The sequence below is a fragment of the Budorcas taxicolor genome, chromosome 20, assembly GCF_023091745.1.
Source record: "Budorcas taxicolor isolate Tak-1 chromosome 20, Takin1.1, whole genome shotgun sequence".
Taxonomy (NCBI): Eukaryota; Metazoa; Chordata; class Mammalia; order Artiodactyla; family Bovidae; genus Budorcas; species Budorcas taxicolor.
Genome location: NC_068929.1, coordinates 7,636,680 through 7,663,133, shown reverse-complemented (window position 1 = coordinate 7,663,133; position 26,454 = coordinate 7,636,680). Strand labels below are relative to the sequence as shown.

General features: G+C 42.7%; 2 protein-coding genes across 2 annotated transcripts in view; one reads left to right on the top strand and one right to left on the bottom strand.

Moving 5' to 3' along the window:
- Window positions 1-11,858, top strand: part of UBTD2 (ubiquitin domain containing 2) — a 58,638-nt gene extending 46,780 nt beyond the window's left edge. Inside the window, exon 3 of the mRNA XM_052659258.1 lies at window positions 11,108-11,858. Within this exon, the coding sequence (XP_052515218.1) occupies window positions 11,108-11,505 (398 nt within the window). The 3' untranslated portion in view covers window positions 11,506-11,858. The remainder of the gene's footprint in view (window positions 1-11,107) is intronic.
- A 4,327-nt stretch (window positions 11,859-16,185) lies between these two features.
- EFCAB9 (EF-hand calcium binding domain 9) lies at window positions 16,186-23,225 on the bottom strand. The gene is made up of 5 exons (XM_052659362.1): window positions 23,090-23,225; window positions 19,525-19,673; window positions 18,567-18,743; window positions 17,212-17,389; window positions 16,186-16,295 (listed from the first exon to the last, which is right to left on the bottom strand). The coding sequence occupies exons 1-5, from the start codon at window positions 23,223-23,225 to the stop codon at window positions 16,186-16,188; spliced, it is 750 nt and encodes a 249-aa protein (XP_052515322.1).
- Window positions 23,226-26,454: the final 3,229 nt, after the last annotated feature.

Here is a 26,454-nt window from a genome sequence, read left to right as displayed (position 1 = left end):
CAGTGTAAGCATTATGAAAAGTTCCTCAAAGCCTGAAAGCCATGTGGAGCGTGTTTGTGAGTCAGCAAGGACTGTGCTCTTTTGGGCTTGTTGGGTTCAGTGGCAGTGCTGTGTGCATGAACGTTGTATGTTTCCATGCCCTTTGTTTGTGTGTTTCAAGGAAACAACAAAAAACCTTTTTCCTGTATTTCCCCTTTCGTTTCTTTTTAGTACAGTGGTTCCCTTCATAACTACATGTGTTTTATCTTAATTCCAGTCAGCAGGTCATATTCATTGTATTCCTGCCTTGTGCAAACATAAAATAAGTCTATGCTTTTAAATTATCTTCCTCTGTTATTGTCAGTGAGAAGTCTTTAGTTTGTTTTTCTCAAAAGGCAGTAGCGACTGTGAAGAGGGAAGTTGGTGTCCTAAAACTACCTGGGGATTTTATATATGAAGGTATGTTTTCACTGTGGAAATTATGACTCAGGTAGAGGATGGTATGAACATGTGTAATAGTGTGCTATTGTGGAAAAAGCTCCCTGGATGATTCTAATGTCTGGTGCTTCTTTTCCACAGCCTCCCCATTCTAAAAGAGCTTTATTTTTCGTTATTTACACAGCATTTTTTCACTCATGGTCTTAAATTTCTTAGAGCTTATTTTCTTTTTCTAGTTAAGTACTGTTTTATCAGTACCTAAAAGTCCCCCAAACAGTATTTTGCCTGTGAAACCAGATTATAGATTAAGTGTCTTGCCCAAATTAGCACAAACAGGGTGAAAAAAAGGGTGGTGGTTTTTATTTTCATTTTTCACAGAGTCTGGTTCATAGTGGTTATTCAGATATTTTCAGTGAAAGCTTGTTCAGAAACAATATATGTTTATGTTGTAAAGAGGAGGATTTAATGCTCTTTCTTAAATTACTATTTAGAAGATTTACAAGGATTTTTAAAATTGCTTGCTTCCTTTCCCTGCCTTCCATGGAAGGTTCCCTGACTTCTAGAAAAGTTTTTTTTTTCTTTGGCATCTACAGTTAGTATGCTTTCCAACTCCCTGCAATTCACATGTAAAAACTCCCCTCTTAACCATCCTTGTGTAGGAGGAAGAGCTGTTCACCACTCCCCAAACACTTTTCTCATACTCAAAGACTTAACCCCAGCTTTATTATTCTCATTGCTAAACATGACCAGTTCTTCAGATGAACTTTTGAAGGCCAGCTTCTTTTGTCCTTTTTCATGCTTCAGGATATGAGAAGTAGAAAATGGTATTCTTTAAAACATACCTCTTTTTTAATCACCTTCAAAATACAGGTGGAAAGGAGTTGTCCAGTTTTTTTTCCTTTTTCCTGGTCATTCTTACTGCAAAATATATCAAATTTGAATAAATTAAATTACATATAATGCAGTTTAAGTTTTAAAAACCAAGGAGCTTATAAGTATCATTAATGGAGCATTTCTGTATTTAGGGAACCAACATGATAAAAAATCGTGGACTGAGAATCAGAAATAATAAAATACTACCAATTCGTGTTTTGAGTTGATACTATTTAATTTTCATCCTGTGATAACCATCTGCAGCAGTACCTGTTTTAAACATGAGAAAGCTGAAGCACAGGGAAGTTATGTCATTTTTCCGAGGCAGAAGTCATGAAGTTGGGTTTTAAACTCAAGTCCTAAATCTAACTAACTAAAGCAGTTAAATTACAAGGTCAAGTCATTTCATCTGTGTTTTCTGTGAAGTTACTGCACAAGTAATCTCCAGTGTTAATTCCATATCTACCATTTTAAGTCCCTCCCACACTATACAGAGTACTTTAAAATGATATAGTTCTATTAATAGTAAAGAGAAACAAGTGGATTCTCTAAGACATGGACAGGCAGGAAATGCATTAGGGTGTTAGAGGCCCATTAAGAAGCAAGTCATGAATTCTGAGTCCTTTAAAGGTCCCTACAAGAATTTGTCATTTAATAAACTTAATTCATGAAGGTAAAATTTTAAGAACAGAAGCATGAACCTCCTGTACATACAGGAGAGACAGGGAATTTTTACCAGACTTGTATCTGGAAATGAAACAGGGTCTTAATAAAGGATCTGATGGCTGATTTATCATAAACATTGTATCCTTTTCCTCTCTCTATCTTCAGAAAGACAAAAATGATTTGGAATAACACAATATAGCTTTATCTGCTCCTCAGCTGCTGTCACCCTTTTTCTTCAAATAAAGCAACAAAGTCCCTAAAATAGCTGAGGTGGGAGTTTGTCCCTGACTCAGTAGGCTTGTCTCTGAAGAAGACTTCCTTTCTTCCATTCTGGGTGGTGAGAATGGAGGGAAAGAAGGATTTCTGATGTGGTCCCAAGACATACACCACCTCAACTACTGCTTCTGTAAAGATACAAGTGCTGCTGATCTATTCCTCTGTCCTTTTAAGGAGCTGGATTTAAAAGATCAGTGTCTTCTTTGAAATGTGGCCAGATGCTACACAAGCTCTTAGTCATGATCGAACCTTCATGCGACTTTGGTAATGCATCCAGACTAAGTCACTTTTCACCTATGCTTGCTAGAAGAGATGATCGTCTTTGTGCTTCTGAATCCCGGTCTTAGTAGCTAATTTGGTGGGATAAGATACCAGAACCTGCTTCTCCTAAAGCCTGATTACCAGACATAAGCTTGATTACCAGACATAAGCTTAATTTAATTCCCAGTAAAGAGTTTGCATGAGGGAGCCTGTAATTTCTTAGTTTTGAAAGACTGCTCATAATATCTGGATGAAGGGTAATTTTGATGGCCCTTTTGACATTGTGGTGTTTACAGAGGACCTCGTGAAGCCTAAAGCAGTGGACTCAAACATGATGAAATTGTTTGATCCTTTGTGATACTGCTATTGGTGAGCTCCCCCCCATAAGTCTAGTTCTGAGATTTAAAACTTCCTTGAGAAGGGAGCTGACATTATTGAATGTTTCTATGAGTTCATTATATGTAGTAGTCAGTTTTGCCTGTGTTTTATTATTTAATCCTTAACTTTGTGAGGTAGATACTGTAGTCCTTGAGGAAACTGACCATGTCCAAGATTAGAAGCCAAACTAAAATTTTGGTGTGACCGCTCCAGAGCCACTGTCCATTCTGTCAGATTTGCTGCTTTTCCAATCTTCTGTTCCTCTGACAGACTGGACAGTGGGCCGCCTGAGTCACAGGCCTAACCCAGGATTCCTTTCCTTCCCGTTCTTTGTTGCTTCAGGGTTCTTTTCCTTTTTAGCTGTGTCCAAGTTACTTACGTGTAGGTCTTCTGTTGCTTTAGGAAGTCATGGTTTCTGAAGAGTTCATGCTTTCTTGGTCACTTTGAACAGTGAAGCCAAAAATAAAGACATCCTTTTTCATCCTTGGAAGAACCCCCAAGTGTGATGCAAGCCTTGCATTTCTAGCACACAGCTTTCCTGATTAATTTTCGGAGGGAGATTTCCTCTATCAGATTGCTAGTATGTTTTCAATATTATCAATAAATGTTTTCAACAATATTAAGGTATATTGAAGAACACTAAATAACACATATTTGAAGTATACAGTTTGATCAACTTTGTTTGACATGTAAACACCCATGACTGCAATCAAAATAACATTTTAATATCCTCAAAAGTTTCCTTCCATAAAAATTGATTTTCAACTTTGATTTTCAGATTTGATCATGTAACACTGCAAGTCTCACATAGTAAAAGTTTGAAGAGCTAGCTGGTCTTAAACATAGAGGGAAAACCAGTGAGGCCTTTGAATGCTTAAAAAGATGTCTTTTTTTTAATCTGAAAGACTGCTTGAGAAAGAGTAAAGTGTTAGCTGTTATGACATTTAATAAAGCTATTTTTATTATTTGGTATTTAATTTAGTCTTGTCTTTATAATTTTCTTGTGAAATATTTTGCAGCCAAATTAAAAGCAGCCATAGAAAACAAGGAAAATTTAACATCTGAGCCAGTCATCTAGATAGAAGATAAGTAAAAACAACTTCAAACAATTATGCATGAGATCAGGACAGAAGGTAGTCTTGGCAGCTTTCTTCCTGCCCTGGGGAGCTTTCGGGGCTTCCTAACCCGGGGAAGCAGCGGCCTGGCGGCAGTTATCCCTGTGGCCATCTGTCTCTCTGCTAGGACTCGGTTGAGGCCTATAATGGTGTTGTGAGGAGAAGGAGGAGTAAAAGACAGGTGTACTTCCACAAAGAACATTTGGCGAGCAATCTAAGCAACCCTGGCTAGAACATCTTTAGAACTCGTGGAGGACTGTTAGATGAACTGCACCATCAGTGGTCAGTGGGTGATAATTAAAAACCTTTTGTAAATTGCAAACGCAAATATAGCTAGGAGTGATTTTTGGAAAGGTTAAAAAAAATCCTTATGTTAGCAGCTTTTAGAGTGGTCCCTTCCCTTTTGTGTTTATACACAGGGTTTCTTTAAGGGAAACTATCCATCTTCTAACCATACTCTGTTTTTCACACTCTCCTCTCAAATATTGCAGATGAAACATTGACAGCAATATGTCCATTTTGTCACTACACGTGGTGGCTTCAGAGCACTGAAACGTCTTGGTCACCACTTCCTTCCGCCTCCTCTTCTGTGTCCTCCTCTGCTCGGCCACTAACAGCACTGGCAAATGCATTCTGGGCTGCATTGCGCCTTGTGGCTCGCGTTTGGCTTTTCATCCCTCTTGTGTTTGTCCTCTGCCTTTTTCCAAGAGCATTTCTTCCTCCCACTAGCCGTATCATTGACCTGAGAGTCCAGTAGAGCTGTTACAAGCCCTGAAGCCTTGTCCGTGTGTCATGCATTTACTTCTTCAGGAATCAGATTATTTTACTCTGTTACTCTCTGACCCAGGACAAGCTTACCTCTCTCTTTTTCAGTGTTCCCATTTGTAAAATGAGTATGATAAATTCACTTTACAGGGTCATTGTGAGGAGTAAACGTCATTGTATATAAAGTGCCCAGACAGAGCTAGTAAGCCCCTTTCTAAGTGTTTGCTTTTATGTTTAAGCTTGTACATTCAAGATTATTACTGTACACACGGCTTTTACCTTTTTCCCAGTATGCTGCTTCAGTTACCTTCAGATAACTCGATTGAAGTATCTCCCCGTACCTGCAGCAGTTAAGACTAAGCAAAGAGTCTTGTAACCCTGAATTCTTTATCACTCTCATTTCCTAGTTAGGTGACTTGCCTCTCCTAAACTATCATTGGGCTTTCCTGGTGGCTCAGATGGTAAAGAATCCGCCTGCAGTGTGGGAGACCTGGGTTCGATCTCTGGGTTGGGAAGATCCCCTGGAGGAGAGCATGGCAGCCCCCTCCAGGATTCTTGCCTGAAGAATCTCCAGGGACAGAGGAGCCTGGCAGGCTATACAGTCGGACACGACTGAGCAACTAAGCACACACACAGTCTATCATTAGGTCCTGCCAGTTACCACCAGTTCTTTCAGATACATTTCTTTCCATTGTGAGGCAATCATTTTAGCATTCCAGTCAGTCACTCTCGTTTCATGCAAATACTAAAAGAATCTTTAGGCTTTGTCTTGTTCACTGGCATGATATTGCTTGGCATATAGTAGGCACTCAGTGTTTGTAGGAGTAACTCATGGACTAGTATTAGCCACCTTTAGAAATTTTCTATAGTATTAAGTCTAAACTCCCTAACCCTCCTATTAGATTTTCACTGTTGGCTGTTCAGTAATTTCACACAGTTGATTCTGTATTTCACCTCAGCAAAGCCACTTTTTATTCCATACTTACATTAATTCTTATTTCCATATAATTCATATTTCTTGGGATGCCCTTCATGTGTATTGTGTCATGCCTGTAGTGAAGTAAAGTGTTAGTTGTGCCGTCATGTCCGACTCTTTGTGACCCCATGGACTGTATGTAGCCCCTCTGTCCATGGGATTCTCCAGGCAGGAATACTGGAGTGGGTAGCCGTTCCCTTCTCCAGGAGATCTTCCCAACCCAAGGACTGAACCCAGGTCTCCTGGGTTGTAGGCAGATTCTTTACTGCCCGAGCCACCAGGGAAGCTCCCTGTGCCATGCTAGAACTCGTTATTTTTATAGAGTTTTTTCTCTCTTGGCTCTCCCAGCTCTGGCCCCATTACTGCGGTGTGATGCCTTGGCTCCTGTGCCTGGTTTTCAGTGCATCAATGTGTGTTTAAATCCTTGCTGGTTATGCTATGTCTGCTTTCCTTGATGATAAGCTCCTGGGGATTGAGGACAGTCGTGGCTTTCTCGTAACCTTCTGTACTCAGCACCAGTGACATACCCTAACGCTTCTAGGCGTTCAGTAAGTGATAGAGAATACCGTTAGTTTTGTTTTTAATAAAAAGATACAGGGCCATAAAATGGTGGGGGATTTGGGAATGTGTTGTTCAAAAGAGTTTGAGCCTACAGAGGAGTCATTCTGCTCTGTATAGGTAATTCTGGGGTAGTATTCAGCTCTGGTCTATATTGATTAATTTTTTGATACTTTATGGACTCAGATATTTAATGTGGGTAGAGGGTAATCCATAAAACTAGTCTAAAAATATAAGTAAATAATATTTGACTTCATGGCCTGAATTTTTTACATATTTATTTTTTAGTTTAAAACTGGAACATATTTATAATTCAGTTTCCAATATAATTTGACTGGCAGAAGTGAAGAACAGAGTAAACCAGAAAATTTCATGTTAGATAAATTGAAGTTCAGTCAGTTCAGTTCAGTTCAGTTCAGTCGCTCAGTTCTGTCCGATCTTTGCAACTCCAGGCCTCCCTGTCCATCACCAACTCCCAGAGTTCACTCAAACTCACATCCGTCGAGTCGGTGATGCCATCCAGCCATCTCATCCTCTGTCGTCCCCTTCTTCTCCTGCCCCCAATCCCTCCCAGCATCAGAGTCTTTTCCAGTGGGTCAACTCTTAGGATGAGGTAGCCAAAGTACTGGAGTTTCAGCTTTAGCATCATTCCTTCCAAAGAAATCCCAGGGCTGATCTCCTTCAGAATGGACTGGTTGGATCTCCTTGTAGTCCAAGGGACTCTCAAGAGTCTTCTCCAACACCACAGTTCAAAAGCATCAATTCTTTGGTGCTCAGCTTTCTTCATAGTCCAACTCTCACATCCATACATGACCACTGGAAAAACCATAGCCTTGACTAGACAGACCTCTGTTGACAAAGTAATGTCTCTGCTTTTCAATCTGCTATCTAGGTTGGTAATAACTTTCCGTCCAAGGAGTTAGCATCTTTTAATTTCATGGCTGCAGTCACCATCTGCAGTGATTTTGGAGCCCCCCAAAATAAGTCTGACGCTGTTTCCACTGTTTCCCCATCTATTTCCCATGAAGTGATGGGACCAGATGCCATGATCTTCATTTTCTGAATGTTGAGCTTTAAGCCAACCTTTTCACTCTCCTCTTTCACTTTCATCAAGAGGCTTTTTAGTTCCTCTTCACTTTCTGCCATAAGGGTGGTGTCATCTGCATATCTGAGGTTCTTGATATTTCTCCCGGCAATCTTGATTCCAGCTTGTGCTTCATCCAGCCCAGTTTTTCTCATGATGTACTCTGCATATAAGTTAAATTAGCAGGGTGACAATATACAGCCTTGACATACTCCTTTTCCTATTTGGAACCAGTCTGTTGTTCCATGTCCAGTTCTAACTGTTGCTTCTTGACCTGCATATAGGTTTCTCAAGAGGCAGGTCAGGTGGTCTGGTATTCTCATCTCTTTCAGAATTTTCCACAGTTTCTTGTGATCCACACAGTCAAAGGCTTTGGCATAGTCAATAAAGCAGAAATAGATGTTTTTCTGGAACTCTCTTGCTTTTTCCATGATCCAGTGGATGTTGGCAATTTGATCTCTGGTTCCACTGCTTTTTCTAAAACCTACTTGAACATCAGGAAGTTCACGGTTCACGTATTGCTGAAGCCTGGCTTGGAGAATTTTGAGCATTACTTTACTAGTATGTGAGATGAGTGCAATTGTGCGGTAGTTTGAGCATTCTTTGGCATTGCCTTTCTTTGGGATTGGAATGAAAACTGACCTTTTCCAGTCCTGTGGCCACTGCTGAGTTTTCCAAATTTGCTGGCATATTGAGTGCAGCACTTTCACAGCATCATCGTTCAGGATTTGAAAGAGCTCCACTGGAATTCCATCACCTCCACTAGCTTTGTTTGTAGTGATGCTTTCTAAGGCCCACTTGACTTCACATTCCAGGATGTCTGGCTCTATGTGAGTGATCACACCATTGTGATTATCTGGGTTGTGAAGATCTTTTTTGTACAGTTCTTCTGTGTGTTCTTGCCACCTCTTCTTAATATCTTCTGCTTCTGTTAGGTCCATACCATTTCTGTCCTTTATGTTACCTTTCCCCAAAATATCGGAATATAGGAGCTTCTTAGCAGTAGAATCTGGATAGTTTATTTCCAGCATTATAGATGTGAGGCTTCCTGAGCTGGAATAAAAAGATATGCCATCCAGCTGTACCTCTTCATGGAGTTTTTATTCTTAGCCATTTGAATCTGAAAACTGAACCCTTGACTTACTGGCCTGAAGGGGAAAAGACTCAGCTTTCCACTGTGATGAAGAAGTGAGTGTTCAGGTCTAGGAGGCCCACAGTGCCTGGTCGACTGTACATCTGTCGTAAGGTTGGCTTGCACTGCTGCCCAGCCCTGTGCAAGACGCTGCCACAGCGCCCCTCGCCCTCGTTTCTCGGGAGGCTAAAAATGCAGGCTGCCTTTTGGTCAAAACATGATTCTGCCTACAGTTTGACAGCTTTGGTTTGCTATCCTCTTCTCTGTCTCTTGTGGTGCATGAATATGAAGCAGTGTGTATAAACCTGGAAACCAATTTAGAGGTCATTTTCATCCTGCCTCATTTAGCTAATTGAGAAAAGTATTTGAGGTTAAAGAATGTTGCTTGAGGTTGTACACCTAATTAATAACAAGGCTGGGAATATCGTCATGGTCACCTGATTCCAAAAGGAGAGATTTAGCTTGGTCTCCTGGGACTTCCCTGGCGTTTAAGACGTCCTGCTTCCACTGCAGGGGGCGCACAGACTTGATCCTGGTCAGGGAACTAAGATCCTGCGTGTCATACTGCATGGTCAAAAAGAAGCAACCAAAACCAAGGTGTAGAATGGTGCCTCTCTAAGAGAACTTTCTTTAAATAGAACAGTTATGTAAATATGTGGGCTTCCCCGGTGGCTCAGTGGTAAAGAATCCGCCTGCAATGCAGGAGACGCAGGAGACTCTGGTTTGATCCCCGGGTCAGGAAGATCCCTTGGAGGAGGGCATTGCTACCCACTCCAGTTTTCTTGCCTGGGGAATCCCACGGACAGAGGAGCCTGGCGGGCTACGGTCCATGGAGTTGCACAGAGTCAGACACAACTGAAGGATCTTAGCATGCATGCATGTAAATATTTATATGCTCTTGTACCTATCCGGCTGGTATCAGTGGGATGTGTGTCTGAAGGTATTTTCCTGAGAGAGATGATGAGTCTGTAATGAACTCTCCACCTTCTCTTTGCTAGTTTTCCTAATGATCAGGCCACCTGAAAGACACTGGTAGGCTTCTTTGCCTTAGAACAAGACTGTATCAAGTATGTACACAGCGAAGTTTGCACAGCTGATTTTATAAATAACATACTACAGTGTGATGGCTGCTAGTTTAGGAAACTGCTGGTGATCACAGCTGGGCTTGAAACACGTCCATCTCTGCAGTGTCATAGCAGTGTTCAGATTAACTAGTGAACAACACAGAGGCTGGACATTAAACGCAGAGGAAGGGGAGATTCACGGGGATGAGCGCTTGGTGACTGAGGTCTCACCCCAGCCCATCGTAACGCAGCTTAGAAGGCAGGCCCAGGTCAGCCCTTGGTGCGCTGGTGACTGTTCCCAGTCTCATGTGGAATTCTTTGTATTTTCAGCCTGTTGATAGTGACCACAGAGATCAGTTTATTAACTCACCTGTTCATTGATAACCATTTCTCAGTGTCCCACTTCCCATGTTCATTAGCCTGTGTATGAGTGTTTCGAATATAGATGTTTTTGGTTTTTATCTATATTGAACAAAGGACACATTATGAATACCTTACAATAAAGCATTCATTCAGTATGCCCTCAGGTTCCCCAAGGGAAGCTCTGGTAATTACAATGCAGTTTATAAAGAAATTAACCATGAATATCTTCTTTTAAACCGCAAACACTTTTTATCCCCTCCCCTGAGCAGTGGGTTATAAACTTCATACTTCTTTTATTCTTCCTTTGTAACCCGTAGCTTCTCTGTGTAACAGACTGACTAACAATTAGGGTAAATAAAACACCTCAGCCACTTCTGTGGTAATTGTGCTAATGAGATTCACATATAAGCCATGAGCCAGTGGCAGCTGGTAAGCTTGTCATCTCTAGTTTGTGATTTCTTTGGACTGAGGTCTTCTGGCAAAGGAAGTCTAGGCATTAATAGAACCACTCTGGGATGCTATTGTGGCGAATTGGGCTTAGAGATCTGGTTTTTTTGTTTGTTTGTTTTTTTAAGGTTAGCTGATTCATTTCCTAAAAAGATATCCCACTGCAGTTTGAATTTCCCCTTAATTTGGTCTGAGCATTGATATATTAATAAATTGGAATTTTGTATGCTTTTTTTCCTTTTCTAATGAAAGTGTAAGTCAGGTATGAAATGACTTAGAAGTGTGAGGGTAAGGAGCTAGGGTCCTGGTTCATTTGATAAACACTCAGATAATTGGGGCTTCCCTGGTGGCTCAGACAGTAAAGAATTTGCCTGCAACGCAGGAGACCCAGGTCTGATCCCTGGGTCAGGAAGATCCCCTGGAGAAGGACATGGCTACCCACTCCACTGTTGTTGCCTGGGCAATTCCATGGACAGAGGAGCCTGGCAGGCTACAGTCCATGGGGTTGCAAAGAGTTGGACACTACTCAGCAACTAACACTTGCACTTTTGCAGATAATTGGTCATGGGCCATCTATGATAATGGTCGTAGACCGCTGACAGAGATTGGTCTTATTTCACATTTTTTCCCCTTTTAAGTGGCAAGCCAGGGAGACATTTGAGTATTTGCACAGTGTAAAGAAAAATGCATTCATTTCGGTTAAAGCCTTTGTCATCTCTTCTCTTTCTGAAGGTGCACTTACAGAGTGCTATGATGAACTGGGGAACAGATACCAGCTCCCAGTCTATTGCTTGGCACCACCAATCAACATGATAGAGGAGAAGAGCGGCACAGAGACTCTGGATATTCCTGAGCCACCGCCCAACTCTGGGTATGAATCTCAGCTCCGTTTGCGCCTCTCCACTGGCAAAGACCTCAAACTTGTGGTCCGCAGCACAGACACAGTGTACCACATGAAGAGACGGCTGCATGCTGCGGAAGGAGTGGAACCAGCCAGTCAGCGGTGGTTCTTTTCTGGCAGACCTCTCACCGACAAAATGAAATTGGAAGAGCTGAAGATCCCAAAGGACTATGTCGTACAGGTTATAATGAGCCAACCTCTGCAGAACCCAACACCAGTTGAGAACTGACCTAGTCCTGTTGGCTGTCCCCAAAGCCTTCATGCCGCTTTTTATTGTTATCATTTCCTACTCTATGGCGTGAAATCTATTTTCACTGCTCTGAATTCCATATGAATGGATTTAGTTCTGAGGAATTACCAGTGAAAAATTCCATCTGTGATGGAGACCAACAAAAGTAACTAATAAAACACAAAGAGCCAGCCTTTGAGACTCATGTAATTACAATTTCTAATTCAAGAGGCAGTTAAGAAATAGATAACCTTTTATTTTAAAATACCCAACAACTATGTAATGTCTGTATTTAAATGATTTGGACTGTAACTAGAAGATTGCACCCATGAAGAACAGCACCAAGCACCTATGAATACAGAGTTCTTAAATATAACTTCCAGAAATTATCAATAAAGTTATAAAACTTGAGCTTTTTGAAATGGACACTAACAGAGCAGTACTTGAGGTTCGATAACTTTTCTGGTTAGTTCTTTGCTCAAGTAATACTTAGCCGTAAAGGCATAGAGACTGGCAAGCTGTGCTTCAGTATTGCTGCTCCCGTTCTCACAGGTTGAGCTCCTTATTTACGTTCACACTAAATTTTGGTGCCTTTCTAACGCGTTGGTGGCAGGCATCTCTCTGGAACACTAGGCAATAATTTAGTCAGTGCATTCAGATCTCTGATTTTCAACTGATACTTAGTTGAAAAGTCTATTGTCCTCTTGCTGCATAAGTATTTTGAAATGTCTGTATAATGACGCTGTTTTCATACCCAGGCTTAGAAGGTCACTACTAGATAATACCTTCATTGATCTGCCTACTCTGCATAGAACACTCAGAGCTAACTGTGCCCAAAATGCATGCATACTAGGCCAGGGAATGCACAGAATCAATAAAGTAATTATCTTCTCTCCCCCGGTTTGCAGGAAGGGTGTAAGGAAAACCTGTTCTGTCTGTGCCTAGGAGAATTGTGCCTGTCTTCAATCTTTCAGAAAAAAAATTTCAAGTCATAATTTACTAGTGAAAAATTTCCTGACATCACTTAAACATTGGCAGTGAGACCTGATGGTGATACGTGGCTTTATACTTCAGTGCTTACCATAGCTCACTGTTACCTGTAGTTGTGGTGGATGAGAATTTTCCTCTCTCATCTTTCATAGCAAAGAGGCAAATTAAGAAGCATCTGCAGATTATAAGACTGAAAAATTCCATGGCATAACCTGATTCTTCTGTACAATGACTGGAATAAAGCTGCCAAGGATTGTATTTAATTTGGAGCCTTTTCAAAGTTGGTTCCATAGGTGAGAAGAGGGCTAGCACATACAATATCTCTGAACCCCTGGGAATCCATGAGATGGAGAAGCAGAGGCAAGAAGGCACTTACGTGGTTCTCAAATGGGAAATAATCAGACCTCCACACTCATTTTGGATGTGAAGCACCATTATTAATTTCAATAGCAGACTGAAACTGCTATTTAGTTTAAATGTTATGTTTAAAATGTTATTAAATTTCCTGTAGCCTGATTAGATACAATATCTATAATTGTAATGTAGCGTGTTTCTAAGAGCTTTAACTGTTTCTCTTTTTTTATGCAATCATTTTAAAGATTGTGGCTACATTTAATTTAGCTTTGCTGATAATTGAATCTAAATTCAAGAGGGGACAGCAGCATTAATTCCAAAGGAATATTTTTATATGTGGAGGTGGAGGTATGTGAGGGTGTTTTAGTATAATGCCCCTGTCATCCAAATGTTTCTTAATTTGTGTGCCACATTAAACAGCAGCATCTCTCAAAGTTTGTCAACTGGAGGAAGAAAATGTTCAAACCTATTTTTCTTAAGTAAATTTGGTGATATAATTATCTATGGTTGGTAAAAGGTTTTTTGTTTGTTGAGGATTTGAGCTCTGTTAAGAGTTTATTTTATTTTAAAGGAACATATACTTTGAATAACAATTTTCTGGGCATGTTTAACTAACCTAGGTGAGAAAACCATGGTGCTGTTTAATTGTAAATAGATTGATATAAGATTGGACCAATACTTGATGTGTACAATTTTAGTATGTAGGGTTCTTGTGCTTTTTAAAAAAAAAAAGTTCAATTTTTCTCTTTGTCTTTGCCGTTATTCTGGGTGTTTAACTATTATTACTGTGCACAGTAAGGGTAATCTGCTTCTTTCTGATAAAACTTCTAAAAACATTTTAAAAACCTTCCAGGTCAGTAAATAACAAGTTCATTATCACCGAACCTAGACTCTGCTGCATCAAACCATACACGGTCATTTATAGATCTGCTTTATGTGCTGCATTGAAACCTTGGTCTCAGCAGCTTGTTTTTGCTTTGAAGAATCATGCTGTAAACCGAAACCCATCATTCAGTTTTTCAGAAGGATTTTCCATTTTGGATCGAAGTGGCAGGTTTTGATTGTTGAATTCTTATTTAAAATAGGCAATACGTACACATGGGGAAAAATCCGAACATAAAAAAGTCTCTCTTTGACTCCTGCTCTTCATCTTGCATTTCTTCTCTCCAGAGGTGACAGCTGTTCCCAGTTTTCTGGATATCTTTAAGAGATATTCTAGCACCGTGGTTCTGACACTTCAGCATACATCAGAATTACCTGGAAGGCTTATTAAAAACACAGATTTTAAAAGACATACAGTTTGCGGGACTCCTCTCCCAGAGGTTCCAAGTTAGTAGGTCTGAGTCGGTGGGGGGTACAAAAATTGGCCTTTCCAAGAGTTCCCAGGTGATGCTGCTACTGCTGCTCCAAGTGTGAGAGCCGCTGCTCTGGTGTGCGTGAGCACAGTCACCCGTCCTGCCTTGTCTTCTTCATGAATAGCGTCCGCTGCTCCAGGCGTTTGACTTTGGTGCATCTTAGAGATTGTTCCCTGTAGCTAGAGCTGGATCTGCTGCATTCCTCTCAGAGCGGCAGTGGCGGCCCATTGTCAGGAGCGCCCCAGGTCTTTCTGGACTTCCGGTGCTGTAAGCTGTGCTCCTGTGAAGTGCCCTTCTCTGTAGTTACACCTTTGTCTGTGTACAGCCGTGGAATACACCGCTGAAGAGGGAGTGTTGCTCGATCATTGTGTACATGTAGAGAGCAGATGCTGAATTGCCCTCCAAACGGATCTTTACCAGTTTAGTGCTGTAGACTCTGTCTACTCTTATTTGCCTATACCCCGACCAACTTTTTGATCTTTGACAGTCTAGGTGGAAACCTGTGTCATGTGATTTTAATTTGTGTTTTTTCTTTGAATGAAACTTAGCATTGTACTGTATATTTTAAGGCTATTTGTTGTTGTTTTTTCCTCCTATGAATTATCTGTTTGCTCATTTTCCTAATCCATTTTGGTCTTTATCCTATTAATTTGTGAATATTTTTTCTATATTAAGGATATAATGCCCTTAATATAGGATCTGTTGTTTTCTGTCATCTGTTACCATTTGTTTTTGTGTAATTTACCATGTAAACATTTTGTCTATCAGTCTTGTATTTTATGGCTTCTTGGTTTTATTCCTAAGATCTTACCCACTCTGAGATTATAGGAGAATTTTCAGGACATGGATAACGGCCCTCTCAGCAGGTGTTCGCCAAGTTGATTTGGCCTTTTCTAGTCCTTGGCTAAGAACTAGGACAAGAGATGTCACTTCACGTTGCATAGTTAGCTTCCTCTAAAATTCTTTCCCCTTTGCAGCCGATGGAGATGGTGGACCTGTAGTCCCATGGCCCTGGGCTGAAGCTGGAGTCATATCTGCAGCCACACCTGCGTTTCTCCTGTCCCCCCAGTGCCGCTCCTCCACCCATTGCTGAGACTCCTCAGGAAACATACATTTTGCTGACCAAGGAATGCTAACGGAACTGTGACATAGCTTTTTACTGCCATCCAAACACTTACCTAAACATGCTCGGTCTAAACTCGACCCTTAATAGCACAGTGGATTAACTCACTGTGGAGACAATGAAACTTAAAGCATCTACAATATACCATTGTTGAGTTACCCTTTATATATTTCAAGAGCGCTCCCCTGGGAAAATGGGAAAGAGGAGACTTCCCTTCCTCAGACCTCACAGTTTCTGCTTCCAGAACCGCACCTGGGTCGTAAGGCTGTCTGGCAGCAAAAGCTATTGAGGCTGTGTGAAAAGAGGCAGAAACCCGTCCCAAGGTAAGCCTGGTGGTGTGGTGAGGCCCTTTGAAACGACGGTTAGTCTCTTGCTGTCCTTTTCCAGCCAGATACTGCTAGTCTCTCAGTACAATACTCTTATAGGTGTAGTGGTATCCAAACCTGTTTGCCAGAGGGTGTTCTCCTTGGAGGATTAACTGTTTACCAATCAGAGGAGAAGAGCATTGTTCTAAGTGTGATGCTCTCCATCTCCCTGGCCTTTGCAACAGTTCTTGAGATCAACCCCGTTATCCCCACATATAAACCAGAGATCGAGAGACGTGTGTTTTGGGGGACTTTCTGGTCTTTTGCTACTTCCATTTAGCTTTCATAGTACCATTTTGGAGAAGAGAGAAGGTTTGGTTTCTAAACATTACTCATCAGTGTGTTATTAAGATCTCATGACTTAGGGTAAATATAAAGGATATTCATAGTAATTATCGTGATCTCAGTCATTACAACTTTGACTTAGGAGCGACAGCCCTTGATAAGCAGCATTCTTGGCTGGTGCGTGTTGACAGAGTAGTGTTGGCGATTATTAAGCACTCTGAATGCTGGGGCCAGTTATTACGTGGTGTATCCTTAAGAAACCCTTGGTGTATCGGAAACGGGCTGCATTCCTCCAGTCGCCAAACTTGTCCCTCAAATCTGTGGTCGAAGGAGATGTCGTAATTAGCATTCTGCATAAGGGGTTTCTGAGCCAGTGAAATGTCAGCTTAAAACTTAAACAGGATCTGCCAGGACTGAAGTGAGTTAGATCAGTTGTTCTAAGCACAGGCATCTAACTGACCTTGAATTTGAACTCTGTGAGTCATTAAGAACCTTAAGTAGTTTCTTAATCTTGACACCTCAATATCCTCATCTGTAAATTAAGAGTAACAGTTCACAGGGTTAGGAGGATTCAAAAAGCCATGTCTCTAAAGCCCTGCCCTACCCATAGCAAGCACTTAACTGAATGGTAGTTAATATTTAATATCACAGTACAGTCCGGTAGGGAGGATTCACAAATCCCATGCTAAAAGCACTTAAAAATTATTCAAGGCATTATTTACACAAAAAATTAAAATTATACAAAGACATGTAATAATTATTTTACCCTAGTAGATTTGGTATAATTGCTTAAGCACCTAACTCATCAAAGAGCCATTCAAGTTCTAGGAAGAACACAGTCCCCATATCCTTAAGTCAGTTTCCCTTACACGTGGAGGCGCATTTCCATTTTGAAGTTTGTTTTTCGCCTTAAGGATTGGGAGACTAGAATTCTGAAAGTATTGGACCACTTGTGGCAAATCTTAGGAAAGCATCGTCTTCCAACTGCTCAGCTCCAGGAAGAGCTGGTGGCTGACACACGGGGACCCAGTGGACAGGGTTGGTCTGAAAAGCAACAGCAGAATTGGGACATGTCAAAAAAGAGAAGTGATTACATCGCTGAGTCATGTGAGGCCTCAGGGTTAACAAGGCTAAGAATCTGTGGGTTGAAGAACACTCAACCCTGATGTGCAAAAATCAGAGCTACTTTGAGGTTCTAAATTTATTTTTAAGATATGTTAACAATTGTAATTACTTATACTTTCAAATGGTTTTAGTCCAAGAAGACTCTCTCTCTGGCTCTGGTTAACTTGTGACAGTTTCTTTTTGAGTAAAGCTTTCTCTTTCTTCTTCTCTTTCTCTGCTTTCTGACTCTCCTGATATTTGTCCATGGAGAAGATAGTAAACAGCTTGAATTCCTTGTAATTAAGAAGCTTGTGTTGGGGAGGAAAAAAGGAAAGTTATTTCAGAAAGGATTTGATACTTTGTTTCAGATGGGAGCAGGATTGTAATCACTTCTCATTTAAAACCTTGGAAACTTGATTCAAGAGCCCCAGTAATGAGGACAGGAGAAGGCAATGGCATCCCACTCCAGTACTCTTGCCTGGAAAATCCCATGGATGGAGGAGCCTGGTGGGCTGCGGTCCATGGGGTCGCTAGGAGTCGGACACGACTGAGCGACTTCACTTTCACTTTTCGCTCTCATGGATTGGAGAAGGAAATGGCAACCCACTCCAGTGTTCTTGCCTGGAGAATCCCAGGGACAGGGGAGCCTGGTGGGCTGCCGTCTGTGGGGTCGCACAGAGTCGGACACGACTGAAGCGACTTAGCAGCAGTAATGAGGACTGATTACTGTCTGCTTGTAGTCTCGAGCCAGAGACGGTCCGCTGTGGGCTCAGAGGGCACCAGGGCCACTTTCTTACTTCTGCTGCCTAAAGTCCAGATGTGTTCAGGCACATCTGAGCTGCTTCACAGTGTGGTCCATCTGTTCAGAGCTTAGACTTGCGCTCTCACTTGCTAGTCAGCATGGACTTGGAATCGCCATTCACTGAATGGACTTGGAATAGATAGTCACTGTTTTCTCTTGGAATTTAACTCGTGCGTTCCCATCTAAGAATTTCTTCGTTTCTACTTATTAAAATCTATAACCTTCCTCTTAAGACCACTTCCTGCCATATTAAAATAGTTCCTTCTTTCAGCTAAACTTCCAACAGAGTTTCCTTCTCTAAACTTCTGTAATTCTATATCCACATTATCTGATGTTGCAGTTACTCAGCCCTCCCTTCCACGGGCCTGTCCATCTCAGGGATTTTGTGATCCCAGTGCTGTGACGCTCCAGCAGGCTTCTCCTTCCCTCCTCCCCCCCGCCCCCACTGTAGGCAGAGGACACAGTCCTGTAGCTCTGGACAGAGGGGCTGCCAGGCCACAGCTTCCCAGGTGGCTCAGGGGTAAGGAGTCTACCTGCCAATGCAGGAGATGCAGGTTCGCTCCCTGGGTCGGGAAGACCCCCCAGAGGAGGGGCCTGGTGAGCTACAGTCCAGGGGGTCACAAAGAGTCGCACATAGCTGAGCAGGCACGCTGCCAGGCCACACGCTAGGGACCTGCACTTACGCGGTCACCTGTGATGTCGAAGTTATAGTAGAGGTCTCTGAGTTGCTGCTTTTTAATATTAAAGAGAAAGTTGTACATGTGCAAGTTGTCTGGGCCAATTTTCAGCTCCCCATCCAGGTCAAGCAACTCAAAAACAGGCCGGGAATGGCGGAAGATAAATTGCTCTTCCAAATGATTCTGCTTTGAGAGGAAAACATAAGGAAAGGAATAGTATTGTCAGTGCTACTTTCTAAACTCGCTACATCGAGACTCATCTATTCACTAGTCCGTTCCCTAGAGAGCTCAAAGCACAGGGCAGAATCATGGCAGCTCAGGGCCGGAAGGGCGCTGTGTCAGCGTAGCGGACCCTGCTGCAGCATCCGCCTTCAAGGGGGCTGATGCTGTCTGGAGTGATTGGCTCTGCTCGATGCAGCTCTCAGTGGGGTGCGTTTCCTTTGTTCACTGAAAATCTACGTAAGGACACTTCAGCACTGGTGATAAAATGGTGGAGACACGAGGGGCCTGTCCTTAAGGAAAGGGAAAGAGGTGAGTACACTGGGAGTGTGTGCAAGGTAGGGTGGGTACCCAAAGACGGGCAGGGCTTGTCTTGCTCACTCATCCCCTTCAGAATATTCTGAGGAAAGGGATCACTGAGGAAGAGAGGCAACTGGGATTACTGGTGATTATTTAAGACCCGCCGGCTAGAAGGGGCAAGGAAGGGCATGCCAGGGAGCGATGTGATGGGATGAGATTTGTTCTTTATAAAGGCAAAGTGGGAGGGAAGCTGGGTAACCTTTCGAAACTCCTAGGGTATAGATGGACCAGTTAGGAACCAAAAGTAGTACTCCCCCGTTCCTTCTTCCTGTTTCAAGTGAAAAGAAGAGAACTTGGGCCGCACTCTTAATTTGGCGCCGCCTTTAGCGACACGGTGGCAGCTGAGCTCTGCCCCCTCTGCCCCAGAGCCTGGCTGGCTACTCACCTCTTGCGCCAGCAGTATACACACCAGCATGTAGAACTGGTCGAAACCAATCTCACCCACCGCGTTCCAGTCCAGCATGTTGAACACAACTGTGATCTGGTTCCGTGTCAAGTCAGTCACGTGATGAAGGAAGTGGTAAAACAGCACATCTGTCGGCAGGGAGATGAGACGGGTTATTCTGAAACAGTTCCAGAATGTTCGACACCTGGGAGCCACAGAAATGGTCCTGTTGGAAGCTTGTTGACGCGCAGTAGCAATGATGATACTTGGTTTCTGGCTTTGCCACTACACGTTCCACTGCGCCCGGACTTGTGAAGAAGGGGAGAGTGGACAGGGCTTGGATGGAACAGACCGATGTGCAGACATATCAATAAAAGGCTCTCAGTGCTCCTCGCGCATAGGAGAGCTTAGTTCTCACTGGGGACCTAGGACACGCTCTTGGAAAAGCTGACGTTTCACCTGGGTCTTTCACTTGAGAGAATTAAAACGAGAAATTTAAAAATCATTCCTCTTCTATAAAAGCATCACTGTGCCTCATGCTTACGTAACGTAAATGCTCTTGACTGTGGGGAAGGGAACTATCATCAGCCACCTTAGGTGCTGGGCGCTTTAAGTGTTGCATGTCACGGAACCCGGGCGGCTACACAGCCTTGCACAGTAAGCTTTGGGTGATAACTAGGCGTGGGGCTTCTCGAGCTGTAATGGGCGTACCAATCACTTGGGGATCTTGTCAACACAGCGGTTGTGATTAGAAACTGGCTCGGGACTACTGAGTCTGCATCTTAACAAGCTCCCGAGTGATGTGGCCGCTGCTGCTCTGTGGACCACACTCGGAGTGGCAGAGCTGGGCTTCATATGTGGTCCATCTGACTCCACAGCCTTGCTCTTTCTACAGTGAAGCTGTATCTTTTGCACATTAGTTAATGCATCTGCAGTCATATACAATCGGAGGGGGAAAAAAAAAATGTAAAGGACAGGGAAGGTTTTTGCCTGAAATTCCACTCATCATCTGTCTCAGGGTGTGTTAGATGGAAGAAACAAACATGGGGATATGTTTACACAGTGGTATGTGGCTGTACAAGTTATATGTACAGATCACCCATACTATTTCAGAGATTCTCAAGTGTAATGGTCTACATGTGATTCCTTCTTGCCCATTGATTACAGAGGGCTTTAAACCCACCTCTCTTGCAGCTCCTGCATCAGCAGGCAGGTTTCTTACCGCTGGCACCACCTGGGAAGCCCTACCTTATTTATACCCAGTCCTAAAAGAGACAAAAACCAAAAGACAAATGAACAAACAAAAAAGCCCTGAAGTGTTAAAGCCCTGAAGAACCCACCTGCCAGTGCAGGAGACGGCAAGAGACCCACGTTCGGCCGGAAGATCTCCTAGAGGAGGGCGTGGCAGCCCACTCCAGTATGGTTGCATGAGAAATTTCATGGACAGAGGAGCCTGGTGGCCTACAGTCCATGGGATCGCAGAGTCAGGGCTGAGCAACTGAGCATGCACACATTAATTACATTAATTGTCTTGTGTCTCCTGCACAAGACATGGCCCCACTAAATCTGTAAAGCAGGTCTGTGTGGTTTGGAGTCCGGGCTGAAGCGGGCTAAAGGTACAATGAGCCAGTCAACGCAGTGTCCTGACCTGAGGGTTTCGCATGTCCCACCAGGTGTGAGCACTTGGGAACACACCATGTGCAAACATGGTGATGCCTGTGTCCTTGCTTTGTGAGGAATGCTTTACAGTAAGGCTCAGTAGCTAGTTAACAGATACTGTTACTCCATCGGCCGACTCCAGGCCAAGCATCCAGGGCACTGCGTCACCACAGCCCTGGCAGGCAAAGCTCAAGCCTGTGCCTTCCTCCAGGTCACCGTCTGGTCCCTTGGTGACCAGACCTGAGTATGACTTCATCTCTCGGGCGTTGCATCAGTGGGGAGTGACTGTTACCAGGGAGATCAGACTGCTAAGCAAACACTGGTGAGACTGATATGGGCTTTAGAGTCAGAAACCCTTGGGTTTTGGGGCCAGCTTCTCTGTTTACATCAAGGTGCCCTACAGTTGTCTTATCTAGGACTGGGTTATTGGGAAGACTTGGTGAGATGCTGTGTATAAATCTGGGGCACGAAAGGATGAATAAATGAAGGTATCTTTATTATTTTATAAGGATTGAATGAACTCTTTAAAAAATTTTTATGGAAGAAACTCCTTGTTGATAAATGATATTTCTCTCCCTCAGGTTAAAATGAATGAATAGGATACCTTAGTTATGCTAAATCTCTTCAGTCCTGTCTGACTCTCAGTGACCCTGTGGACTGTAGCCCTCCAGGCTCCTCTGTCCATGGGATTCTCTAGGCAAGAATACTGGAGTGGTCAGTCATTCCCTTCTCCAGGGGATCTTCCCGACCCAGGGATCAAACCCACATCTCTTGCAGCTCCTGCAGTGGCAGGCGGGTTCTTTACCGCTAGCACCACCTGGGAAGCCCTACCTTATCTATATTGCTGCTAAGTCGCTTCAGTCGTGTCCGACTCTGTGCGACCCCATAGACAGCAGCCCATTAGGCTCCCCCGTCCCTGGGGTTCTCCAGGCAAGAACACTGGAGTGGGTTGCCATTTCCTTCTCCAATGCATGAAAGTGAAAAGTGAAAGTGAAGTCGCTCGGTCGTATCCGACTCTGCGCAACCCCATGGACTGCAGCCTACCAGGGTCCTCTGCCCATGGGATTTTCCAGGCAAGAGTACTGGAGTGGGGTGCCATTGCCATTCCCAGGTCTAAAGAGAAACAAATGCCAAACAAACAGCCCTGAAGTGTTGTAATTGGTCTTCTATTAGTTTGTGCACTCAGCAGCAGGGTTGAGCTCACCAACACTTTTCAGTCACAAGTACCAAGAATTAGAAGGGGCTTTGCAGATCCTCTGACTCAGTTCTCCCAGTCTATGGAAAAGTTTTGCTAAGGGACCCTTGAGGTTAAGGCCTGAGAGGGGTCGGCCGCCAGGAATAGCTGTAACAGTAATGAACACATTAAACCCTTAGAGCATGCCGAGCATGGTGCTAAGCACTTCCTGTATGTTATCTAATCTCATCACCTTTTTTTTTTTTTTGGCTGCATTGTGTGACTGAACTGAACTGAAGTGAACTGATGCAGCATGAAGCATCTGAGCTCCCAAACTGAGGACTGAACCCACGCCCCGTGAAGTGGAAGCGTGGAGACTCAACCACTGCACTGCCAGGGAAGTCCCTCGCTATCTTTCTTTTCCAACCATGAGATGGACTCCATCATTAGAAGCCTCACTTACGGATGAAGAAAATTAGACTTAAAAGAGGATGATGACATTCTGCAAGTCACCAAGGAACAACGCGTGGAGCCAAGATCTAGTCCCAGAGCCTGTTGTTTTATCTGCCTCACTGAACCGCCATCAAGGCTCAGCGGGCGGGGTTTCTCTGTGCTTCATTTCGAAGATGTAACACCTATGTTAATGAACTAGTTTCTGACCCTGTAAGTTCTCCTGCACATTCGTTAAAAACCCAGTCATGACCCAGAAGATGCACTTATGGAAGTACTGACCATTCAAGGTTTTCTTGCGGTGCACGTCAAGAAGGTGAAAGTATTCCACCAATGCCTTCACATTTCTCACGGATAATAAGCAATACAGTTTGTCCAGGTAAAGGTACCACAGAAACGATCCCTGCTTCAGTTTCATTATGGAGCCCTTTAAGCCGAAGACTCTGGCAACCTGAAGTAGAACAGAGAATTCTGCCTCAGAACTAGAATGTTGGATGGAGAAAAGCTCAGGTAGTAAAGATCTTCCTAGGTCAGACATCACAATCGATAAAAACTTAAAATTGCGGCAATTCCCCTGGCTGACCAGTGGTGAGGACTCGGCGCTTTCACTTTGGAGGCCCAGGTTCAATCCCTGGTCAGGGAACTAAGATCCCACAAGCCAAGCAGTGTCAGTGAAAGACACCCATCCACAGACTGTGCTCATTATCATTATCAAAGTGAACAGCTATGTAACTACATGCCAGGCACTGTTGTAAGTGTGTTAATATATTAACTCATTTAGTCTGAAGACTAGTCAGAATCCTAAGAGGCAGAGATTATTATACCTATTTTACAGATTAAGAAACAGGCTCAAGGCACAAACTGCTGTGTATAAAATAAGCTACAAGGATATATTATACAAGGAGTATATATTATATATTACATGTCTACATACATATATATAATATACATATATATTTGGCTTTGCCTCACAGCTTGCAGAATCTCAGTTCTCCAACCAGGGATTGAACTTGCGCCCTTAATAGTGAAAACATAGACTCCTATCCACAGAACCACCAGGGAATTCCCTAGCCAATATTTTATAATGACTGTAAATAGAATATAACCTTTAAAAGTTGTAGACCACTATGTTGTACACCTGTAAGTTATATAATACTGTACATCAACTATATCAATAAAAACATAAAAAAGAAACCGGCTCAGAAAAGTTAAGTAATTTTCCTAATGTCAATAGGCTAATTAATGGTGAAGTCAGCATGTGAACCCAGATAGTCTGGCAATAATCACTTTTTTAGCCATGCAATATTGCTTCTCAAAACCTTGAAGTCCTAAGTAGCTGAAATAAGAAGAAATACATTCTGTACACATCAGAGTGAAACTATCTTCTACCAAAGACAAAGATTTTAAAGGCAATCAGAGAAGAAAGATTACTTTCAAAGGACTGATGGTTAACAATCCACTTCTTCACAACATGGAAACCGAAACACAATGGAATAATGTTTCAATGTGTAAAAACAATCTAGCCAACTAAAATTATGGTTTCAAGAAAAAAGATGATTTCAGTAAAGCATCGTTCAAAACTGAAGGGAAGTTCCTGAAAAAGTTAAACATGGAATTACCATTATTTTTAGTGTTAGTCACTCAATCGTGTCTGATTCTTTTCGACCCCATGCCATATGACCTAGCAATTTCACTCCTAGATAATATATCCAAAAGAAATGAAAAGTATTCAAGCAAACACTTGTACAAAATGTTTGTAACAGCACTATTCACAATAAGCAAAAGGTGAAAACAACCCAATGTTCATAAACTGATGACAAATGAAATGTACATTCATATAGCGAAATATCATTCTGTCATGAAAGGGAAGGATACATATTACAATGTAGATGAACCTTATGGTAAGTGAAAGAAGCCAAGCCCAGAAGGTCACATGTTATATGATTCCATTTATATTAAGTATCCAGAAGAAGCAAAGTCATAGAAAAGCAGATCAGCCATTGCCAGGAGCTGGGGGAGAGGGTAATGGGAAGTGACAGCTTATGGATTCCCAGTGGGCTGATGGAAACGCTTCAAACCTGACAGAGGGGATAGATGAGTGGCACTGTCAGTGTGCTAAGTGCCACTGAACTGTACACTTTTTAAACACTTACTTATTTTTGGCTGTGCTGGGTCTTTGTTGCCGCGCAGGCTTTCTCTAGCTGCGGCGAGCAGGGGCCCCTCTCTGCTTGTGATGCGTGGACTTCTCACTGGGGCGCCTTCTCTTGCTGCGGAGCACGGGCTCTAGACAGGGGCGGCTCAGTAGTTGCGGCACTCGGCTTAGTTGCTCCTCAGCACGTGGGATCTTCCTGGACCAGGGATGCAGCCCGTGTCCCCTGCATTGGCAGGTGGATTCTTAACCACGGGACCACCAGGGAGGTCTCTGTATGCTTTAAAATCACTAATTTTATATTATGTGAATTTTACTTTCTAAAAAGAATGAGGAGGAAAATCAAACCTGAATTTGACTAGTTTACAGAAAATATAAATCAGGGAAGTAGAGAGGACGGCAGAGGTCCATGTTAAATGACACTGTTGGGACACAATGAACAAAGCCCAGAGCGTGGAAAACTCTAAAAGAAAGGGACTCCACTGCTTCAGTAAGAATTTACAAGCAAGGAAAAAGAGATGGAAGAGGGATCTATAGACTAACAGCTTAATGTCTTTCAGATCGCATCAACCAATTACAGTGTATGGACATATTAGGACCCTGATTAATATAGATTGTGCATTTGAAAACACACAAAAACAAACAACTTACCAAAAAGTATAAGATGATGGAGAACTATGAATACTGACTGGATATAATATTAGAAGTGGCGACAGATGAGGTTGCTGTTTAAAAAGACAAAATGATAAGATGCTGGAATGTGCTTCAAAATGACCCAGGCTCATGGGTAATCGTATACATATATTAGGGCTGTTCGAACATGAACTGACTGATGAATATACAGGGGTACTACCTTATACTATTCTTTCTACTTTGAATATGTTTGAAATTTTCTCTAGTGAAAAGAAAAAAAACCGGATGAGATAAAGCAGTATTCAGGCAAAAACAGACAAAACCCCCAGACAACTAACAATGATCACTAACGGACTGTCCCAAAAGAAATTCTAAAGCATCAACTTACAATAGTCAGAGAATGATCACAGAGAAAATCCAAGATGCAAGAAGGAACATGGAAAAACAAGGGAGTAAAAACGCCTGGGTCAGTCCAAGCAAACAACGGTGGAGTGAAATGACAGCAGTGTCGGAAACTGCAGGGGATTCCCTGACCGTCTGCTGGCTAAAACTCCACACTGTCAACGCAGGGGGCCTGGGTTCAATCCCTGGTCAGGGAACTTGATCCCACACGCTGAAACTCAGAGTTTGCATACCACAGCTAAAGATCCCGCGTGCTGCAAGGAATTGAAGATCCTACGTGCAACAGCTAAGACCCAGCACTACCAAATAAATGCATAAAAATTTTTAAAAGACTTAAGAAATTATATAATTTAGTAGTAGTATTATTTTTTATCTTTTGGCCATGGCACACGGCATGTGGGATCTTAGTTCTGGAACCAGGGATGGAACCTGCACCCCTGTGCTTTGGCAGCGTGGAGTCATA